The 17019-nt window shown below is 38.8% G+C and overlaps 1 protein-coding gene across 1 annotated transcript; it reads left to right on the top strand.

Annotated features, from left to right (window-relative positions):
- Positions 1–2260: 2260 nt before the first annotated feature.
- LOC121525349 (folylpolyglutamate synthase, mitochondrial-like) lies at positions 2261–16520 on the top strand. The gene is made up of 15 exons (XM_041811299.1): positions 2261–2414; positions 4020–4148; positions 4229–4282; positions 4421–4485; positions 4707–4821; positions 7587–7664; positions 8009–8070; positions 9097–9199; positions 10720–10797; positions 10904–11054; positions 11227–11310; positions 11723–11873; positions 12128–12203; positions 12651–12717; positions 12938–16520. The coding sequence occupies exons 1-15, from the start codon at positions 2265–2267 to the stop codon at positions 13312–13314; spliced, it is 1740 nt and encodes a 579-aa protein (XP_041667233.1). The 5' UTR covers positions 2261–2264; the 3' UTR covers positions 13315–16520.
- Positions 16521–17019: the final 499 nt, after the last annotated feature.

The raw sequence follows: 17019 nt of genomic DNA, 5'->3' as shown, positions 1-17019 counted from the left end.
GCTTAATGAGTCTTCCACTAAAATGTTAGATTACCTATAGTCTATCTAAAAGGCACTGATTTTAGGATATTCCAAGTGCTCTGTTGTTGGAAATGACATACGGTTATTTTTTTCTTAAACAATCCTTAAAATTGCAGGATGATTATATTAACCCCTTAAAGCCTGTTGTATCATTTTGATACATACTTCTATGATACCTCTTTCTAATCAATATGATCAATAAATTACTAAACAAAATAAAAAAAATAATAATTATTATAAAAAAACTTCTTAAAACAATCTGATAAATGAAAAAAAAGCCCTCAAGTGGATTATCAGTTACCAGAAACACCTAACGTATCAAATGAGATACAAAAAATATACATGTTCAATTTTATGGAAATTTAGATTTTTTTTTTTTCAGTACAAAGTTGAATAAACATTTCAGTTCCAAAAAACTAGAATTTTCTTGCTATAATTTGTGTTTTCATACTTTAAATGGTTAATTCAGTAAAAAAAAAAAAAAAAAAAAAAGCAACAATCCCCAAACTCTCACAAATCAGATTTCCATTTTATTAGGTGAATTTATTCGACTTATTATGATAAAAAAAAAAAAAAAACATACATGTAATTATTTTTTCCCAATGTTATGTTTCTATTGTATTCACATGTTATAACTAATACTTATTTTCTAATACTTATTATTATTATTATTATTATTATTATTATATTTTAATCAACCTAATTTTTTAAAGTCAGGTATTTCGTTATGAAACCAGCATCTTTTTTTTTTTTTTCACCTTGCATAGCAGATGGATACGCCCGTTTCCGTGTTTCTCACTGACCTATGATTAGCGTGGATGCTGCTAAAGCGCCAGTTTTATCAGAACTTGACGAAATTTCTTCGTTAAAAGAAGAACAAAGAACAGCAGTGAGTTGTTTCCTTTTAAAAACGACACAAGTCGTGTACTGTCATTGGTAACAGAGTTAAAAATGCCATAATTGTTGAATTTCTCCTAAATTAATGTTCCTGTCCTATTTATGTTACTTTGCCGCCACCTGGTGGCTTAATCGTGCTACTGCAGCGGCAGGGCTCCAAGCAGGCCACCGTACGTACCCCAGCAAAAGAAACTGCTCCTATGCTGAAGATACAGTTTAAGAGCCCATGCAGATGCACGATGCAGTACTGGTGTTTGTGTGTTAGAGCTTAAAAATAGATATTTAAGTAATTTATGATTATTTCAATTTTGAAAAGACAACTTACTCTCATAGACCTAAAACTAAAAGTTCCAGTTTTAAAAGTTTGTCCTATCACTATTGAAATTCAGACAAATGATAAAAAGAGGACTTTTAAAACATCTATCTATAAAAAAAAGGTAATTTTTCTATGTGATATATTAACATAATATATCAATAAAATTTCCTTTATTTGTTATATTTGTATATGAAAACATCTTTAAGACAATTATAAATCATAAATAAATTGAAATAATGAAACGTGAATGAAGATTTTCTGTCGATTGAATTTATAGAATATAACAAATTTTATTAATTTTAAAACACATCCAATAATGCATAACATAACTTTATGAATACCAAACGCAGGTTACATGTTATATTTATTTATAAATTAAGATTATTTAAACATCTTATATTACCTACCATGTGATTTTTTCCAGTCACATTAATGCATTATCATTACATTTTTTCAAATAAATAATATTTTATTATTTTTCACTCCATTCCGTCTTATTACATATATTTTTACGATACATTGAACTGTAAAGCTCCACATCAGAAACTGCTCCAAGTAATCGTATAATAAACCATATTTATATGTATAATCTGTACATATGTCTAGATATATAATTATGTACGTATGTATGTGTATATTGGTGTACGTATAAGTGTCTCCCTATTTCCAGTCCGTAATATATTCAACATGTATATAACAGCTGTAAATAGTATTCATAATTGTTTTGATTTGTATGTTACATTTCTATATTTCCTGTTTTGTATTTATTTATTTATTCATTTGTATGTTTTGTTCACTTCACTCTTGCTGCTGTAAATTTGGAATTTCCCCTTGCGGGACTAATAAAGGAATATCTTATCTTATCTTAGCTTATCTTGTCTTATAATAATTGTGATGGGTGGTAATACCTCTTAAATATGGCGCCCGCTTCGACGCCCCGTGTGTACATCAGGGGGCGTTTTGTGACATCATCACGTCTCTGAAAGGAACCTCCCATATTTGGTAGTCCCTTCCTGTGACAACTCGCCTCATGATGGTGTGCATGTGGCGCGTGTGGCAGCGGGGCTCGGGGTTTGCCGCGCGGCTCCGAGAGAGAGACTGTGCGGTTAGGTTGGCGGGCCTTTCTGTCAGACACTACAGCACTAAAACAGCTCCTCACATCCCCGGCATGGAGTACCAGGTAAGATAGTTTCACTGCTACACCTGGCTCTGACAGCTGCTAGCCGAGCTAACTAGCCACGAGTGCTAGTTTGATAAGTTAGTAATAAGTCAGTGATAGCAGAGTTTAGAGATGGTAGAAACATGGCTGACGGGGTCTCAAGAGAATACTTCAAATTTAGCTGCTGATGTCAGAGGAAACGAGGGAGTATAAAGCGTTAAATCAGCTGTTGTTAGCAGAGAGGGCTGTGAAAAGTGACCAGTGTTAGCAGCTGTACTGTCTGTTCCTCACTGACAGACTAAAGTTCAACCAGCGAACCCGCACGTGCTCTAAACTCTGTTTGATACCATGGTAGAAGGGCAGGATTGCATCAGGAGGTCACTCTAGTGTTCACGGTTTTACTTTAAAATGAATGAAGGTTAAATAACTCAGGCATAACTACTCTATACACCAGTACCAATCAGACATTACATCATCTACACTTGTCACTGGTTATAACCACAGTTCTCTTAGTCTGGGTTTAGTTTTAAGTGGTTGAAGAGTTTATAGACTTTTTAGGTAAACTATGTAACCCAGTGGTTCTTGAATGCAGCTTTGAAGACTCTAGTTTGGTATCTTGGCTGCTGTTTTGATATTTTTCCCACAGGTGACTGTATTTGGGTGGAGGTTGGAGCTGAAAATGTGGAGCTAAGGGATTTATTTGGAAATATTTGATAATCAAAGCTGGATAATCAGCCAGTTTAAAGCTAATTATTGATGACTGCTGATTATCAGTCATCATAACCCTCCAAGGTAGAGTCACCTGAGTTGTTGTATGTTGTACATACAAGTTGGTTTGATATATGCCGCAGATGGACTAGTAGTTAGGTCAAGCCCCATGTACGCAGGCGACCCAGGTTTAAGTCCAGCCTGTGGCTCCTTTCCTGCATGTCTTACCCCCACTCTCTCATCACTATTTCCAACTCTATCCATGTCTTCTGCTGTGATCAAAGGCATAAAAAGCCCCAAAATGCATCTTTAAAACATTTAATATCGACCTTGTTTTAAGAAAAATATGTTTTATTTGTGATTTTGGTGAAAAGGACTACCAACCCTCAATCCTAAAGTGTCAAAGCGACATTTCTAATTGGTGGAGCCTTCTTTTAAAGCAAACCTCAGCTGTTGAGACAAACCATCTGACCAGCCTAGATAAGTTGGGTCACTTGTTGAACTCACTTACCATCAGATTTAAAGGTTTCAGTTAGCAGCTTCATGGACTAAAATAATAATAATAGAAATAATAATAATAATAATGTTTATTTATATAGCACTAATCAAATCACACCCACACTCCAACCAATCGATTGGTTGTTAACCAATCATGGACATGGACGAAAATATTGGCACCCCTGGAATTTTTCCAGAAAATACATCATTTCTCCCTGAAATTGTTGCAATTACAAATGTTTTTTGGTATAGACAACAATTTCTGGGAGAAATGGTGTATTTTCCTGAAAAATTCCAGGGGTGCCAATATTTTCATCCATGACTGTATTTAGCTGTTCATTTCATGCATAACACACTGAGGGGAAATAGTTAGCTGTGACATCCTTACATTAAACCTTCTCTCCTTGTTTTCTCCTGCAGGATGCCATTTGCACACTCAACACTCTGCAGACCAATGCCAGTCTCCTGGAGCAGGTACGGCGAGAGCGGAGCCACCCTCAGCAGCAGCTCCACGCCATGAGAGGCTTTCTGGAACGGGCCGGCCTCACAGTGAGTCTCTGATATCACAGAATAACAGAAGACGGCATGTGATTGATTTGGCTCCTATCTGATTATTCTCTGTGTTAAAGGTGGAAGAGCTCGACCATCTCAATATTATTCATGTGACGGGGACAAAGGGCAAGGTGAGCTGACCAATCAGACGCTGAGTTTTAGCTCATATTATGTAATACTTGACTGAAGGTCGCCCAAACATGTTTGCTAATGTGCTTTCATTCGCTGAATGTTGTGATGGTTTATGAGTGTTTGTGTTTTTGTCTCAGGGCTCCACGTGTGCATTCACCGAGCAGATTTTGAGAAGTTACGGCTTCAGGACTGGATTTTACAGGTAGAACTGCGATGTTTGAATAAAGTTTACTCTCAATATCTGCAGCAACATGGAGAATATCCATGTGATAGAATTGAAAATATATTCAAATACAGTCAGAAAAGTCAATAAATGATCACAAACTCTCATTTTTCAAGTCTTTCACGTGTGAAACAAGGAAAACAAGGCTAATATTTCTCTTTAAGCATGCATTCATTTGTTGATTTCTGCCTGGGCTTCAGTTCTCCCCATTTGGTCCAAGTCAGAGAGAGGATCCGGATCAACGGACAACCGATTGGGAAAGAGCTCTTCACCAAGTATTTCTGGCAGATTTATGGACGGCTCGATGAAACAAAAGTAGGTCCTGCACAGAGGAAGAGATAGAGTTTAAAAATAACATCTTTTTAATGTAAATTTGTGGTTTTTGTTGTTTTGTGGCTGATTATTCCCTCATAAATAAGTCAGTAGATCCATCTCTAATCTTGGGTCTTAAAACCAAGGTGGACTTACAAAGCAGTGATTTCTGCTGCTCGATTGTTCGTTGTGTTTCTGCTCCGACCCAGGTGAAACTCAAGCAGAGTATTATCAGTGTCACGGGTTCTAATTGGGTTAAATAGGAAATGAGACCCTCATTGTGAGGATGAGCATGATCTTCATGTGACAGCCATCATTAAAAACATTCAGTGTGTAATTTGTCTCCTTAAATAATGTGGGCATGGTGGTTGTTATTCTCATAAAAATCTCATTAAATCCCTTTATAGTGTAAGTGCAAAAGATTTCAGTGTTCAAAAGTTTAATCCAGTTTTATAGGTCATTTTTCAGCTTTGTTGGGGCTGCACAGGAAGCTGTTTTAGACATGATTAACACTGTGTTTTTTATAATCTGTTAGCTCTGGGGCAGTGTTACTCAAACCATGGCTCTTGAGCCATATGTGCCTCTTTTGTGATGATTTGCTGCTCTTTTAAATCTTAATTTGAAAAATTATTCCCCCAGAAAACCTTTAAAGGGAAACTTGGACCTCAGAATTATCCATTGCAAGTGACATTACTCAGTTTAGTTCCCACACTTATACAGTAGCCTTTAATTTTATTTTCTGTCTGTGTATTTCTAACGTCCTTATTTGCAAATTATTTGCCCTTTTTCTAAATTTTTTTTTTGCCATTTTTGCCAACTATAACTCCTTTTTTTGTCATTTCTCACTAATTTTTGCAATTTTCTGCCTCTTTTTGCCACTGTTTTTCCCATTTTTTGCCAATATTCACCCAGTTTTGGCATCTTAAGCCCATTTTGTGCCTTTTCACCCATTTTGCCCCTTTTTTGTCACTTTTTAACCATTTTTGCCATATTTAACTTATTTTTAATGCCACTTTAACCCTTTTTTGCCACTTTTCACCCAGTGTTTGCCATTTTATACCTATTTTGCCCCCTTTCTCCAGTTTTGCCACTTTTAATCCTTTTTTTGCTTTTTTCTATATGCTATCTTTTCCCCTTTCTTCTAACTTTTTTGCACATTTAAGCTGCCCTTTGCCAATAAATTCCTTTTCTTCAACATTTTTTTGCCACTTTTTGCTGTTTTTTTCCCATTTTCCCACCTTTTTGCTGTTTTCTTCCCATTCTAGTCACTTTTCACTAATTTTTGCTACATAGTTGCTGTTTTTTGACTATTTTTGCCACCTATCACTCATTTTTTTGTCACTTCTTACCCAGTTTTGCCACTTTCTGCCCTTTATGCCACTGTTTCTTCCAGTTTTTGCCAATTTTCACCCAGTTTTTGCCATTTTATACCTATTTTGCCCCTTTTCACCCATTTTTACTCCTTTTTTGTCACATATTGCCATATTGAACTTATTTTTATTGCCACCTTAACCTTTTTTTCCCACTTTTTTACCATTTGGATTGTGGCACTTGCAAAGGTAATTTTTCAAGAATTTGGCTCTTTGGTTAAGCAGGGTTGAGTAACACTGCTCTAGAGATTTCACTGGCATGAGGTGGCATAGTAGAGTGTTTTTAACTGCCTGTCACCAGCTAATTCAATACCAGAGCATGGCAGCACATCAGACAAAATAATGATAAAAAAGACATACAAGTTAAATTGTCCAGCTGTGTTTTATTCTTAGACGAACAAGACTGGCCCAAAACACACGTGTCCTAAAAGCACGTGGGGAATAAAGTTTTATTCTAATGAGACCAAAGTTGAACTTCTGACCGCCAATCTTAAAGGCATGCTGGGTTAAAAAAAAAAAAAAAAAAAAAGAGTCCTGCACGCCATTAAAGGAACATCATACTCGCGGTGAAGCATGGTGGTGCAGCACCATGCTTGGCTGCTCTGTTTGCAGGAAAACGAAGGATAAATTCCCCTTTCTGCATGAGAGTAACCCTAAGTATACATCCAAATCTACTAAAGAACAGCTCCCCCAGAAGAGGATAAAAGTTTTAGACTGGTCCAGACCTGAATCCTGCTGAAAATATGTGGGCTAACCTGAACAGTTCTGTACACAGGAAATGCCCTCTGGATCTAATCTGCCAAGTTAAATGAGCTACTCTGATAGACTGAGTGCTTCATCAATGAAGGTGCTTTATGAAGTTACAGTCTAGGGGTGTGCATATTTGAACAACAGGCTTTTTTTATGTCTTACTTTATATTAATTCCTCCTCAAAGATTTTCACAGATTTTTATTTTTAGTTATATTTATTTTAAGTTGCATGAAAGGGTCTGAAATTATTATTATCTTTGTCTCATTTTTACACCACAAAAAAGGCATTTGAACAGGGCTGTAAAGCTGTTACAGCCACTGTAAATGGCAAATTCCTATTTTGCCCACCTTGTACTGCAGATGTAAATTTTGCATATGTCTTTGGACCTTGGACAGTTTGCATATCTTTGATTGCACGTAAAATTGTATTGAGCAGAAGGGTTGTAAATGAACTTGAGCATATTAAGATATGTACTATAATCTAATAATCAGAACTCTTTTTGCATTCATTAGTTTGATAAAAGTTAAAATTCTGTCTCTTCTGATGGCCAAACAGAGCTGATTAAATGTGCTGAAACAGCAGAAGTGTTTCCATGAAGTAGAGTGCTGACACTGATTTATTGAAAACTTTCTCTCTGACCTTTGCAGGATGCCCACGGGGGGTCGATGCCGGCATACTTTCGCTTCCTCACCATCCTGGCCTTCCACGTGTTCCTGCAGGAGAAGGTATGCTGTCGAGCCTGTGCTGCTTTTTTCAACAGAGACGAGAGAAGAACGTAAAGTTTAGTGAAAGAATCTCAGAAAGATGGGCTTCTGACTCATCACTGTCCTTTGTGAAAAGGGATTTGAATCCTGTATGTTTTTTAAAAAAAGCTTTGGGGTTAACTTTAAGAAAAAAGGTGATAGTTCAGGGGGAAATGATGTGAAAGTCTACGCCTGTTGATGAATAATCTCTCTGCTCATTTGGCAGATTGACTGACGTAAACGTACTGTGAACTTTAGAAGTAGGAGCATTTATTAAACGTGTTTTTAACTTGTCTACAATCTCAATATCCTCTCTGTTTGTATAGGTGGATGTGGCCGTGATTGAAGTTGGGATCGGAGGAGCGTACGACTGCACAAACATAATCAGGTAATACTATTTATAATGTGAACTCATAAGGATGCAGTCAGTTATTTTAATGGTCAGTAGTATTAAAGAAAGTACAGAAACGGAGGAATATGTTCTGAAAGTTGCAGCCAAACTGCAACACTATGTCTAGATGGCTTAGTAACATCACTAGTGTTTACATGCAACTGCATTTCTGATGTTTTTAAACAGAGTGTTTGGAGTTTGGCTGCAACTTTTGATGAGTAAACACAATAAATATCCAAATTTGGGGTGCCTAGGACTTCTCATTTTGTTGCTATAGTATCAAAAAGGGTGTTGGTGGAAATTCATCAGAATTGGGACAAAGTATGCAGCTCTGACAGTGTGACACCATACAAGAGAATTAAAACAACTTCACCCTGGGCATGCATATATCAAACCGTGCCTGAGTACAGTGCCGCCCTGGTCTACTGTCATGTCAGGCCTGGTTTGAAATGTGTTTTTTAACAGAATGAGGCTCCTGTCCTCACTTTTTTGTTTGTGCAAACTGAACAAAGTGTCTGATTGGGTCAGTGAACGCCCCCTCCTCCAACATAACGCTCTCTTGTTGAAGTCTTTGGCCACAGTCCAAAGTTCCTCTGTCCCTAAAAGGCTCACATGCAGCAATGCATGGCGGACGTAGAGTTATTTAGGCTGAAGTCCAGAAACGTTGCATGCTTTGCATCCAGATACGATGGCCTCCCTGTGCAGAGACAACATTCACTACACTGCACTACAGACAGCTGAGTTTACAGCCTTATTCAGGGTTAAAAGTTCCAAAGCACAGGATTGGTCTTTTTCTGAGGAGGAGGAATGCAGGAAATGTTGATTTATCTGACTTTTGACTCTGTCTTGTTTCTAATTTTAACCCCTACCCCTTTGTTTTTGCTCCCTTTGCCTTGATGGAAGTTAGAGTCAGTGTTGTAAAAGCAAAAATGTAAAAGCACATATAAGTTTGTTTGGTTTTTTTTTGCCAAATGAAAAAAAAAGCTGACTGTTTCATCTCCCTCTCTGCATTTCTGTGTGTAGGAGGCCGTGGGTGTGCGGTATCTCCTCTCTGGGTATCGACCACACTCAGATTCTTGGAGACACCATTGAAAAGATTGCCTGGCAGAAAGGAGGAATCTTCAAGGTGTGTTTACCCCCAACATCTGTCATCTTACTATCATAACTGGTAACATGCCTGTCTGTCTGTCATGCCTGACGCTATTGGACGTTGTTCCAGTCATCTCTGATACCTCCCAGAGGACTTTTTGGGTGTGACAGTTCAAAAATAGTGCCATAAAAAATATCAGAAACATGCACAGATTTTCTAAAACGTCATCATTCAGGGACTCCCCTTGTTACATAGTGACTGTGGAATGTAATTGCATCTTAGTGCCAACAGAGGGTGCCAGAGTAACACGCAGAGTGTGGATGATTATGTGGCAGAACTGAGAAAGCTGGCTCAGGACTGTATCTTTGGTGGCAGCAATGTTGAGAGATTGTTTGATCCGTTGCATAAATGAAGACAGGATACAGAGCAGGCTGCTGCCAGAGGACAGACTGACTTTTGAAACAGCACTCAAGTTTTCATAAGAAATGGAGGCAGCAAGCAGAGACACTGTGGATTTACATGGCATGAGAGAACCTGGTAAATGGAACAGAGCGGTGGGGTCGATGAACAGCTTCAGCGACACACGACCAAATCCCCAGCTGGACGTTAGAAAATGCTACAGATGCAGTGGAGAAAACTACCGGGCCAAAGACAGCAGCTTTGCCAATGAAAAATGTCACAACTGTTGAAAAAACAGACACGCTTCCTATATTCAGAGGCAGCATTAACAATTTGCTGCAAGCCTCTCAATAACATATTCAGCTTGTTCCATGGATTTTATGCTCATTCATATTCAGAATTTCAGTCTTTTTATGCATCTTAATCTGCATGCAGCATTCACAGTGCAGTTGCATTCTCTAGTTTGCGCATGATTCTGTAAATGCCTGAAATATACCACACATATCCCAACTTCTGCCCAGAAAATTTCCCCCAGCTTTGTTCACAGCAAAAAGTTTTCCTGCAGTCTGATGTCAGGGAACGGAGGGATCAAGGAGGGGGAAAAACAGGGAAATTTCAGGGTAAAGTCAGTTTGGAAAAGGTCTGATGTTTGCATTCACACATGCAGATCAGACAGGCAAATTGATGACATTTTTGTGCAAGTGAAAAAGGCTCTTGAGTGCAGAAGTACAGAATGATATCGGCTGGAAGAAGCTGCAAAAAAATGTTGAATGTAGGCAATATGAAGCTTAATTTTGATGTGTCAGCGTTTACAGTCGAGACGATGAGTATGTCCCTCTTGGATGTGCAGGTGGTGAACATATTTGAATTTTAGAAATCGAGAAGAGCTAATGGACCTGGATGACCTGTCCAACTGCACGTTCACTGATGAGTTTTTGAGTTGTTACAGGCAGGATTTAAGGTAATGCCTCACTGCCCAAATCAAACATCTCAAAGAAAACTAGATGATTAGGAGGGGATTCAGGCTCAGAGGTGCTCAGTAATAGACCTGCTTAATTCCATGCTATTTGACATGGTGTTATCATCTTTGAGATTAATCTTTTTAGTCCTTAGTCTCTCTCTGTTTACCATGTACATTTCTTGTTTTGTTTTTTTAGCCGGGGGTTCCTGCCTTCACCGTCAAACAGCCTGAAGATGCGATGGCTGTGCTCAGAGATCGAGCCAAAGAGATAAAGGTAGCCTACTTTATTGTGTTCTCAAAGTAAAGTAGGAAGTTTTTAAGTTACTATATTGATGAAACATCTTCTTTAGCTGCTCTAAGAGCCTCATTTGTCACCGTAGTGTCCTCTGTGGGTGTGTCCAGAATTTGAATCCTACCAGACGGATCTCTCTGAACCTCTTCGTCTCGGTCTGGCGGGGCAGCATCAGCGCTTCAACGCCTCACTTGCCCTCCAGCTGAGCCACACCTGGCTGCAGAGAAGATGTCTACCAGGTTAGACGTATGAATGAGTCATGTATGAATTTTTTTTTCTCCTTCTTAATACAGATCCGAACAGTTAAAAACCTCGTACCACCACAAACAAGATGCTGTATGTGATTTTTTTTTTTTTTTTTCCTGAAAGCCTTAACTGACCATTAAAACGAGCTCTTTCTTCCCCACCCAGACAAAATCTTTCCCTGCACTCCTGTCGAGAGCGTGGTTGTACCTCAGGTGACTCCCTTCAAGCCGAGCCCCGTCATGGTGAAAGGTAGGAACCAGTCATTGTTGACAAGAGTAGAAAAATCACAAAGATCATTCCTCTGAGTGCTGAATTAACACACTGGTATGTAGTAAAGGCTGAGAGAATCAGCGATTCAGATTTGATGCTCTGCAAACATAAATTCAGAGGAATTTTCAACTTTTGAGGCACTGAAAGCAAACATTTACACATCTTAACAGCGCATGTGCAGCAGAGATGAAGGAAGGCTTACATTTGACTTGTGCCTGTATTTTGGTAAATTATTGCACACATGCACAGAAAAACCCAATTGTCAGAGAAACATTTGCTGCTGGTTGCTGAGACATTACATTTAGTTTTGGTGGAATCAAACGTGACTTTTTCCCTGATTAAATGTGAAATCATTCCAGATTTCTGTGTGTTTTCTTTTTCTTCCTCTTAGGGTTGGCCGACACCGAGTGGCCTGGCAGGAATCAGACTCTGAAACACGGAGAGGTCACATATTTCTTAGACGGAGCTCACACCATGCGCAGCATGCAGGCGTGTGTTCACTGGTTCAGAGAGATTGCAGCTCAGCATGAGAGAAATGCCAGGTAAACATCACTGCTGCTGGCGTCGTTAAATCTGTTCAGAAACTTTTTCAATTGTATTTTCATATGCTGCTAGCATATTTAGTTTAGTTTAAAAATCTTAATCAGCTCAGAAGACTGTACCACTGTGTACCAACAGGATGTCACCACTCTCGGCATGTTTTGGCTCTTCCCATTGGTCTCATTCACCAATGCTGGAAGTTGCTGTTTGTTTTGAACTCTCTCTGATGTAAAAGCGTCTCATGTTTGTGTTTCAGTGGACCTGTGGCCAGAGTTCTGCTGTTTAATGCCACAGGAGAGAGAGACTCAGCAGCCATGCTCAAACTACTGGTGGTGAGTAGTGGTGGCCATAATCTCAACACACACCACCGTTATAGCCGTGCAAAACCAACTCTTTAAATTTTCTTAGTTTCTTAAGTTGATGTATGGTTGTTGTAATAATGTAAATTCCCAATGCTTCTGCATTTTTACACAAATGCATGCTAAAATTTGTCTTTTTTTGCAGCCATATCAGGCTTATGTTGATTAAAGCAATGTCCTATTGCAAATCCAAAACAAATAATCTGCATATGAAACAAAGCACAGAAAGAAAATACCAGAAATATTACAGAAAGTTTAGAGGTTGTCCAATTTGTCAATACTTGTACACATGGTTGAACAAATTCCCACAGCACACCTGGATGTGCCTCGCCACATAATTTGAGAACCACTGTGATTTAACGTGGACCCAATGCTGATATTGACTCATCTCTGTCATTTTTTTCCTTGTTTTTTTTTAAGCCATGCCACTTTGACTTTGCTGTATTCTGTCCAAACATCACTGAAGCCATCACTTCATGTAATGCAGGTAAGATAAAAAAGCTGAATATATACTTCAGGACATCCTGTTGTTAAGCTATAGAGATAGGTCTTGGTGTGAGTATTTGGGAGGAAAAACTGATAACAGAGCGTCACGACTTATTTTCACTAATGTGTGGTTTAGAATGAGTCTCTGCCTGCTATCCTCTCTACCTCTGAATCTTTACTCCAATTGTACTCAGCTGTCGTGTTTCCCTCAAACCTCACAGACCAGCAGAACTTCAACGTCTCCGTGGAGAACATGTTGACTCGCTGCTTGGACAACGAACGGAGCTGGCGTCTCCACAACAGCGCGGGCAATAACAGAGGGGCCCAGCTGCTCATCGAGGACACGCTGTCCCTCGTCCCCGAAAGGAAAACGGACACCCTGGTCTTCCCCTGCATCCTCAGCGCCCTCCAGTGGATCACCCAGAGTAGAGACTCAGTGCTGACCGACCCAGCTAAGACGGTCCTGCCAGTCAAACCGAGCGTTAAGGCCAAAGCCGCTCCCTTGTGTGACGCGGCAGAGATCCATGTCCTCATCACGGGGAGCCTCCACCTGGTGGGAGGAGCACTTAAACACCTGGATCCGGATTCTTCCAAGTAAAGGCCTCATGTAGGGTTTACAGAGTCTAGGTACTCGGTTCACTTTCACCAGGAGGTGGAGAATAATTTCTGTCAGTATGGATGAGGTTTGAAGAGGGACTTCAGGTGTTTACCTGAGCAGGTTTAGCTGTTCGTTGTCTTTGTAGGTTCCTGAAGGTGGAAACATACCTGCTCTTAACTACACGTATGAATGATGGCTGCTATGATCCTCTGCATTTGGCACAGCAGCAGTGCAACCTTGATGCAACTTGTAGTAAACATGTGACCAGCAGAGGCAGTATAGAGGTGACAGGGATTGTTCAGATCATGCATCATTACAGATTATTGATCCGATTTGGCCATCCAGACACCAAAGACGTCATTTTAGACGCCCATCCTCAATCGTCCTCAGTGTTGGCCTGATATCAGAACTCTCTGTCCTGTTCTTATTCAAACAACCTGTACATCATTTCTCTGACAGTGGCTTGGTATCCCTACATGCTCATCAGAATGAATGGGGGCCAATTAGGCGCCAGCTAAGAGGCTAGCGGTGCCTCTTTAACAGCTTTTCCCCCACATGCTGTCATAAACATGCTTTTAAAGGAAGCTCTGATAGACTGTTTAAGAAAATCAATATTGTGGGGTACTGGTTGAATTTAAATGGCACTTATAAATGATCATTTAAGAGAGAGTCATAAGATGTAGAACTGGTTCCATGTGTGAGCAATTAGAACTATCTCCCATCAGAGAGAGGGTTTCTTTTTCTTGTATTTTGTTGTTATTTTAAGGAAATAAAAAAAAGCGTAATGGTACTACATAAAGAGCTGTTTTGGCTCTGAAAGAAAGAGAAATATCAGCTTGTATCCTGAGTTGAGACAAAATCCTGCCCTTTACTGGATTAAAGCCATTTACTAGAGGAATACAGCAGATAATGACAGCTGAATGAGCGGCCTTTACATGCACAGTATATAAAATTCCACCACCAGGGGGCTCGCAACCAAAACAATACCATTAGAGACCAGCGCTGCCCATCTCAGCTGTTTGTTTCTCATTTTGAATCAGGAACTCTGTCCAGTAAAAAGGGAATCACATGAGGCGTCTTACTAACTAGAAAACCAATGTTTAGTTTTCATTTATAAATTCGGCTTCTTTTGAACTGGCAGCACTTTTAACCCCAGACTAGTTGTAATCCAGCATTCTGGGTGGAAAAAGCGCCCTCTGCATCGGCTGAAAACAGTTCACTTTTTAGAACAGCGCTGCATTTATCTATGGCTCTTCTCCCTCATCTGTCAATCAAAATTGAAGGGGCTGGACTTCTTATAATGGCATAAGAGAAATCGATCTTACTCGTCTTTCTTCGTGTTTTTTGGAAGGCAGTTTTCAGGTCTGCAGCTGCTGCTGTGTCAGGACAGAATTCCTTTACACTGTCTGCATGTCTGAGAAATTTCCTTGAAATACATAAATATGAATCACACGGTGCTATTTTAAAACAACGTTACAGGTTCTACCAAGGAATTAGGATTTATTTTTAGTAATGTAGCAACATTGAGAGCTGGCAGGAAGCGCTCTAGAATTTAGGTCCTGAGCGCTTGATAGCTTATCTCCCTCATTATGAGAGTTTATGAATAAAATCAAAATGTCATTTCTGTTTAGTAAATATGCCTTATTAGGTGATGTTTTTATTGCACAGGGTCCTCAATTAAATAATAGCAGAAGTTAAGACTGAACAATTTGTGAAAAACAATCAAATTGCAATTCCCCTCTCCCCCAGTATTGTGATTAAATATGCAATTATTTTTAGGTTCCTCATCTTAATTGTTGCTCAACAAACATATACGAGAAATCATTCTGTATTATAACAAGCAAAATTTTAGATGAGGTAAACAGGATAAAAAAATACCTCAATGTGATTTTGTAAATAATAAAAACACACTTGAATGTTATCATAATATGTAGAGAATAAAAAAGAGGAACTATTATCAAACTAGTACTTTTGACACATTTCAGGTTAAAGAATTATTACACTGTCTGTAATATGAAAATTGCAGCCATATTGCAAATTTGCAATTAACTGCCTGGCCCTAGCAGTTGTATTGAGAAGGAGGTAGATGGAGCTGAGCAGCGCTGGTCTGTCAGAGTAAAAAAAAAAAAAACAGAATTCTTTGTCTTTGAAAACTTCAGGAAGTATGTGAGAGACTGTCACACCTAAATTAGAAACTACTTTAAAAAGAAATAGTAACTTTTTAGATTAATGTAGATATTTCAGTTTAACTGTGTCTCCTTTGCCATATATGACTCCTCACTCTCTCATCTTTGTTTCTTCTTCTACCCATGATCCTATCGAGTAACACTCTGCAGCCAGATTCTAACACAAGGTTAAAGAGCAAGTATGTCTCCATCCTTACAGCAGCTGACTCCAGTCACTGCTGCTTAGTTTGGGAGTAATGTTGTCAAAAATGTCAATATTCTGCCATATCAGAATATCTTCACTGTTATTTCAGTAACAGAATAAAAAAAAAGGTGCTGTAGCTTTAAAAAAGGCATCTGTTTCTCAAGATAAGCTCACAGGAGAGGAGGGAATCCATCAGAAATCACAGGCTGGCATCTGCACAGTGTGCAGAAGTTTACTTGGTAATTAGAGAGAGAGAGGCTCCCAGGACTTCTGCTGCTGTGATGTCAAACAGGTATCAGTATGATTTAACAGGCATCAAATCTAAATTTAAATCCTGATGGTGTGACAGCCCTAGCTCTGGACCAAGGCAGCTTCCTAACACCATCACACGGCCCTAACTTCACCCTGAGCCTTACAGACGGCGGCACACCTCTGTGGAGCACCAGTCTTAAACTTGAAGCCAAATACGTTTACATGAACTGCTGAGGCGGTTTCACTGGAACTGTGAGCGTCTCACTCATCAGTGACGCTGCACGCACGCTGACCAATTAATTTAAAGACTGTAAATGATGAGAAACCAGGAAGTGCTACACAGACGTCTTTGATTCATTTAATTTTAGTTTTTGTTTCTGTTCAAACACCTCTCACTGTCTTTGCCTAAATGAAGACTTTTTGCACAGTTTCTACTTTTATTTAGTGTCAGTGAGCTTCACAGGCCACGCCTCCTAATGTTCCTTAAAGATGTGTAAATATTCTAACAGAGAAATGAATTCATGTGTTGATCATGTTCTGTTTGATCTGGTTTACACTGGAATTAAAATCACATCTGAACAGTCTGTTATTTAAATCTGCAGCGTTCTGTATAATTCTTTAAATGTTTTAATGATGGGGATGATAAAGGTGGAAAAATACACATTAAGACAACTTCAGTGATGTCATGTCTAAAATGTGATACTTATTGTTGCCACTATCTAAAACAGTACACTCTTAATTTAATTATCAAAAAGTGCCAAATCTTTACAAACAATTCAGTCTTCGTTATGACTCTAAGTTTAGATTAACCGAAACATTTAAACTTGTTAAAGTCCAAACTTCTGGCAGGGCTTTCATTGTTTCCTTCTCACTGTTATTTTAAAATTAAATGTAAAATTATCACTACATTCTCAGAGAATTCCAACACAATATGAGCAGAATTTCCCTTTAATGTACTTAAAAAATGTACTTGTGCAGAGCAAGGGCCGTGCAGAATAAAAATCCAGAAAAAATGCTACATTTCAAAACATTACATTACAATAAGCAAAATCCGCCTTTATAAACAGTGCTTAACAAATTTAT

Source organism: Cheilinus undulatus, linkage group 17 (assembly GCF_018320785.1).
Source record: "Cheilinus undulatus linkage group 17, ASM1832078v1, whole genome shotgun sequence".
Lineage (NCBI taxonomy): Eukaryota > Metazoa > Chordata > Actinopteri > Labriformes > Labridae > Cheilinus > Cheilinus undulatus.
The sequence above is the reverse complement of the archived record's forward strand: the minus strand, read 5'-3'. Positions and strand labels throughout refer to the sequence as shown.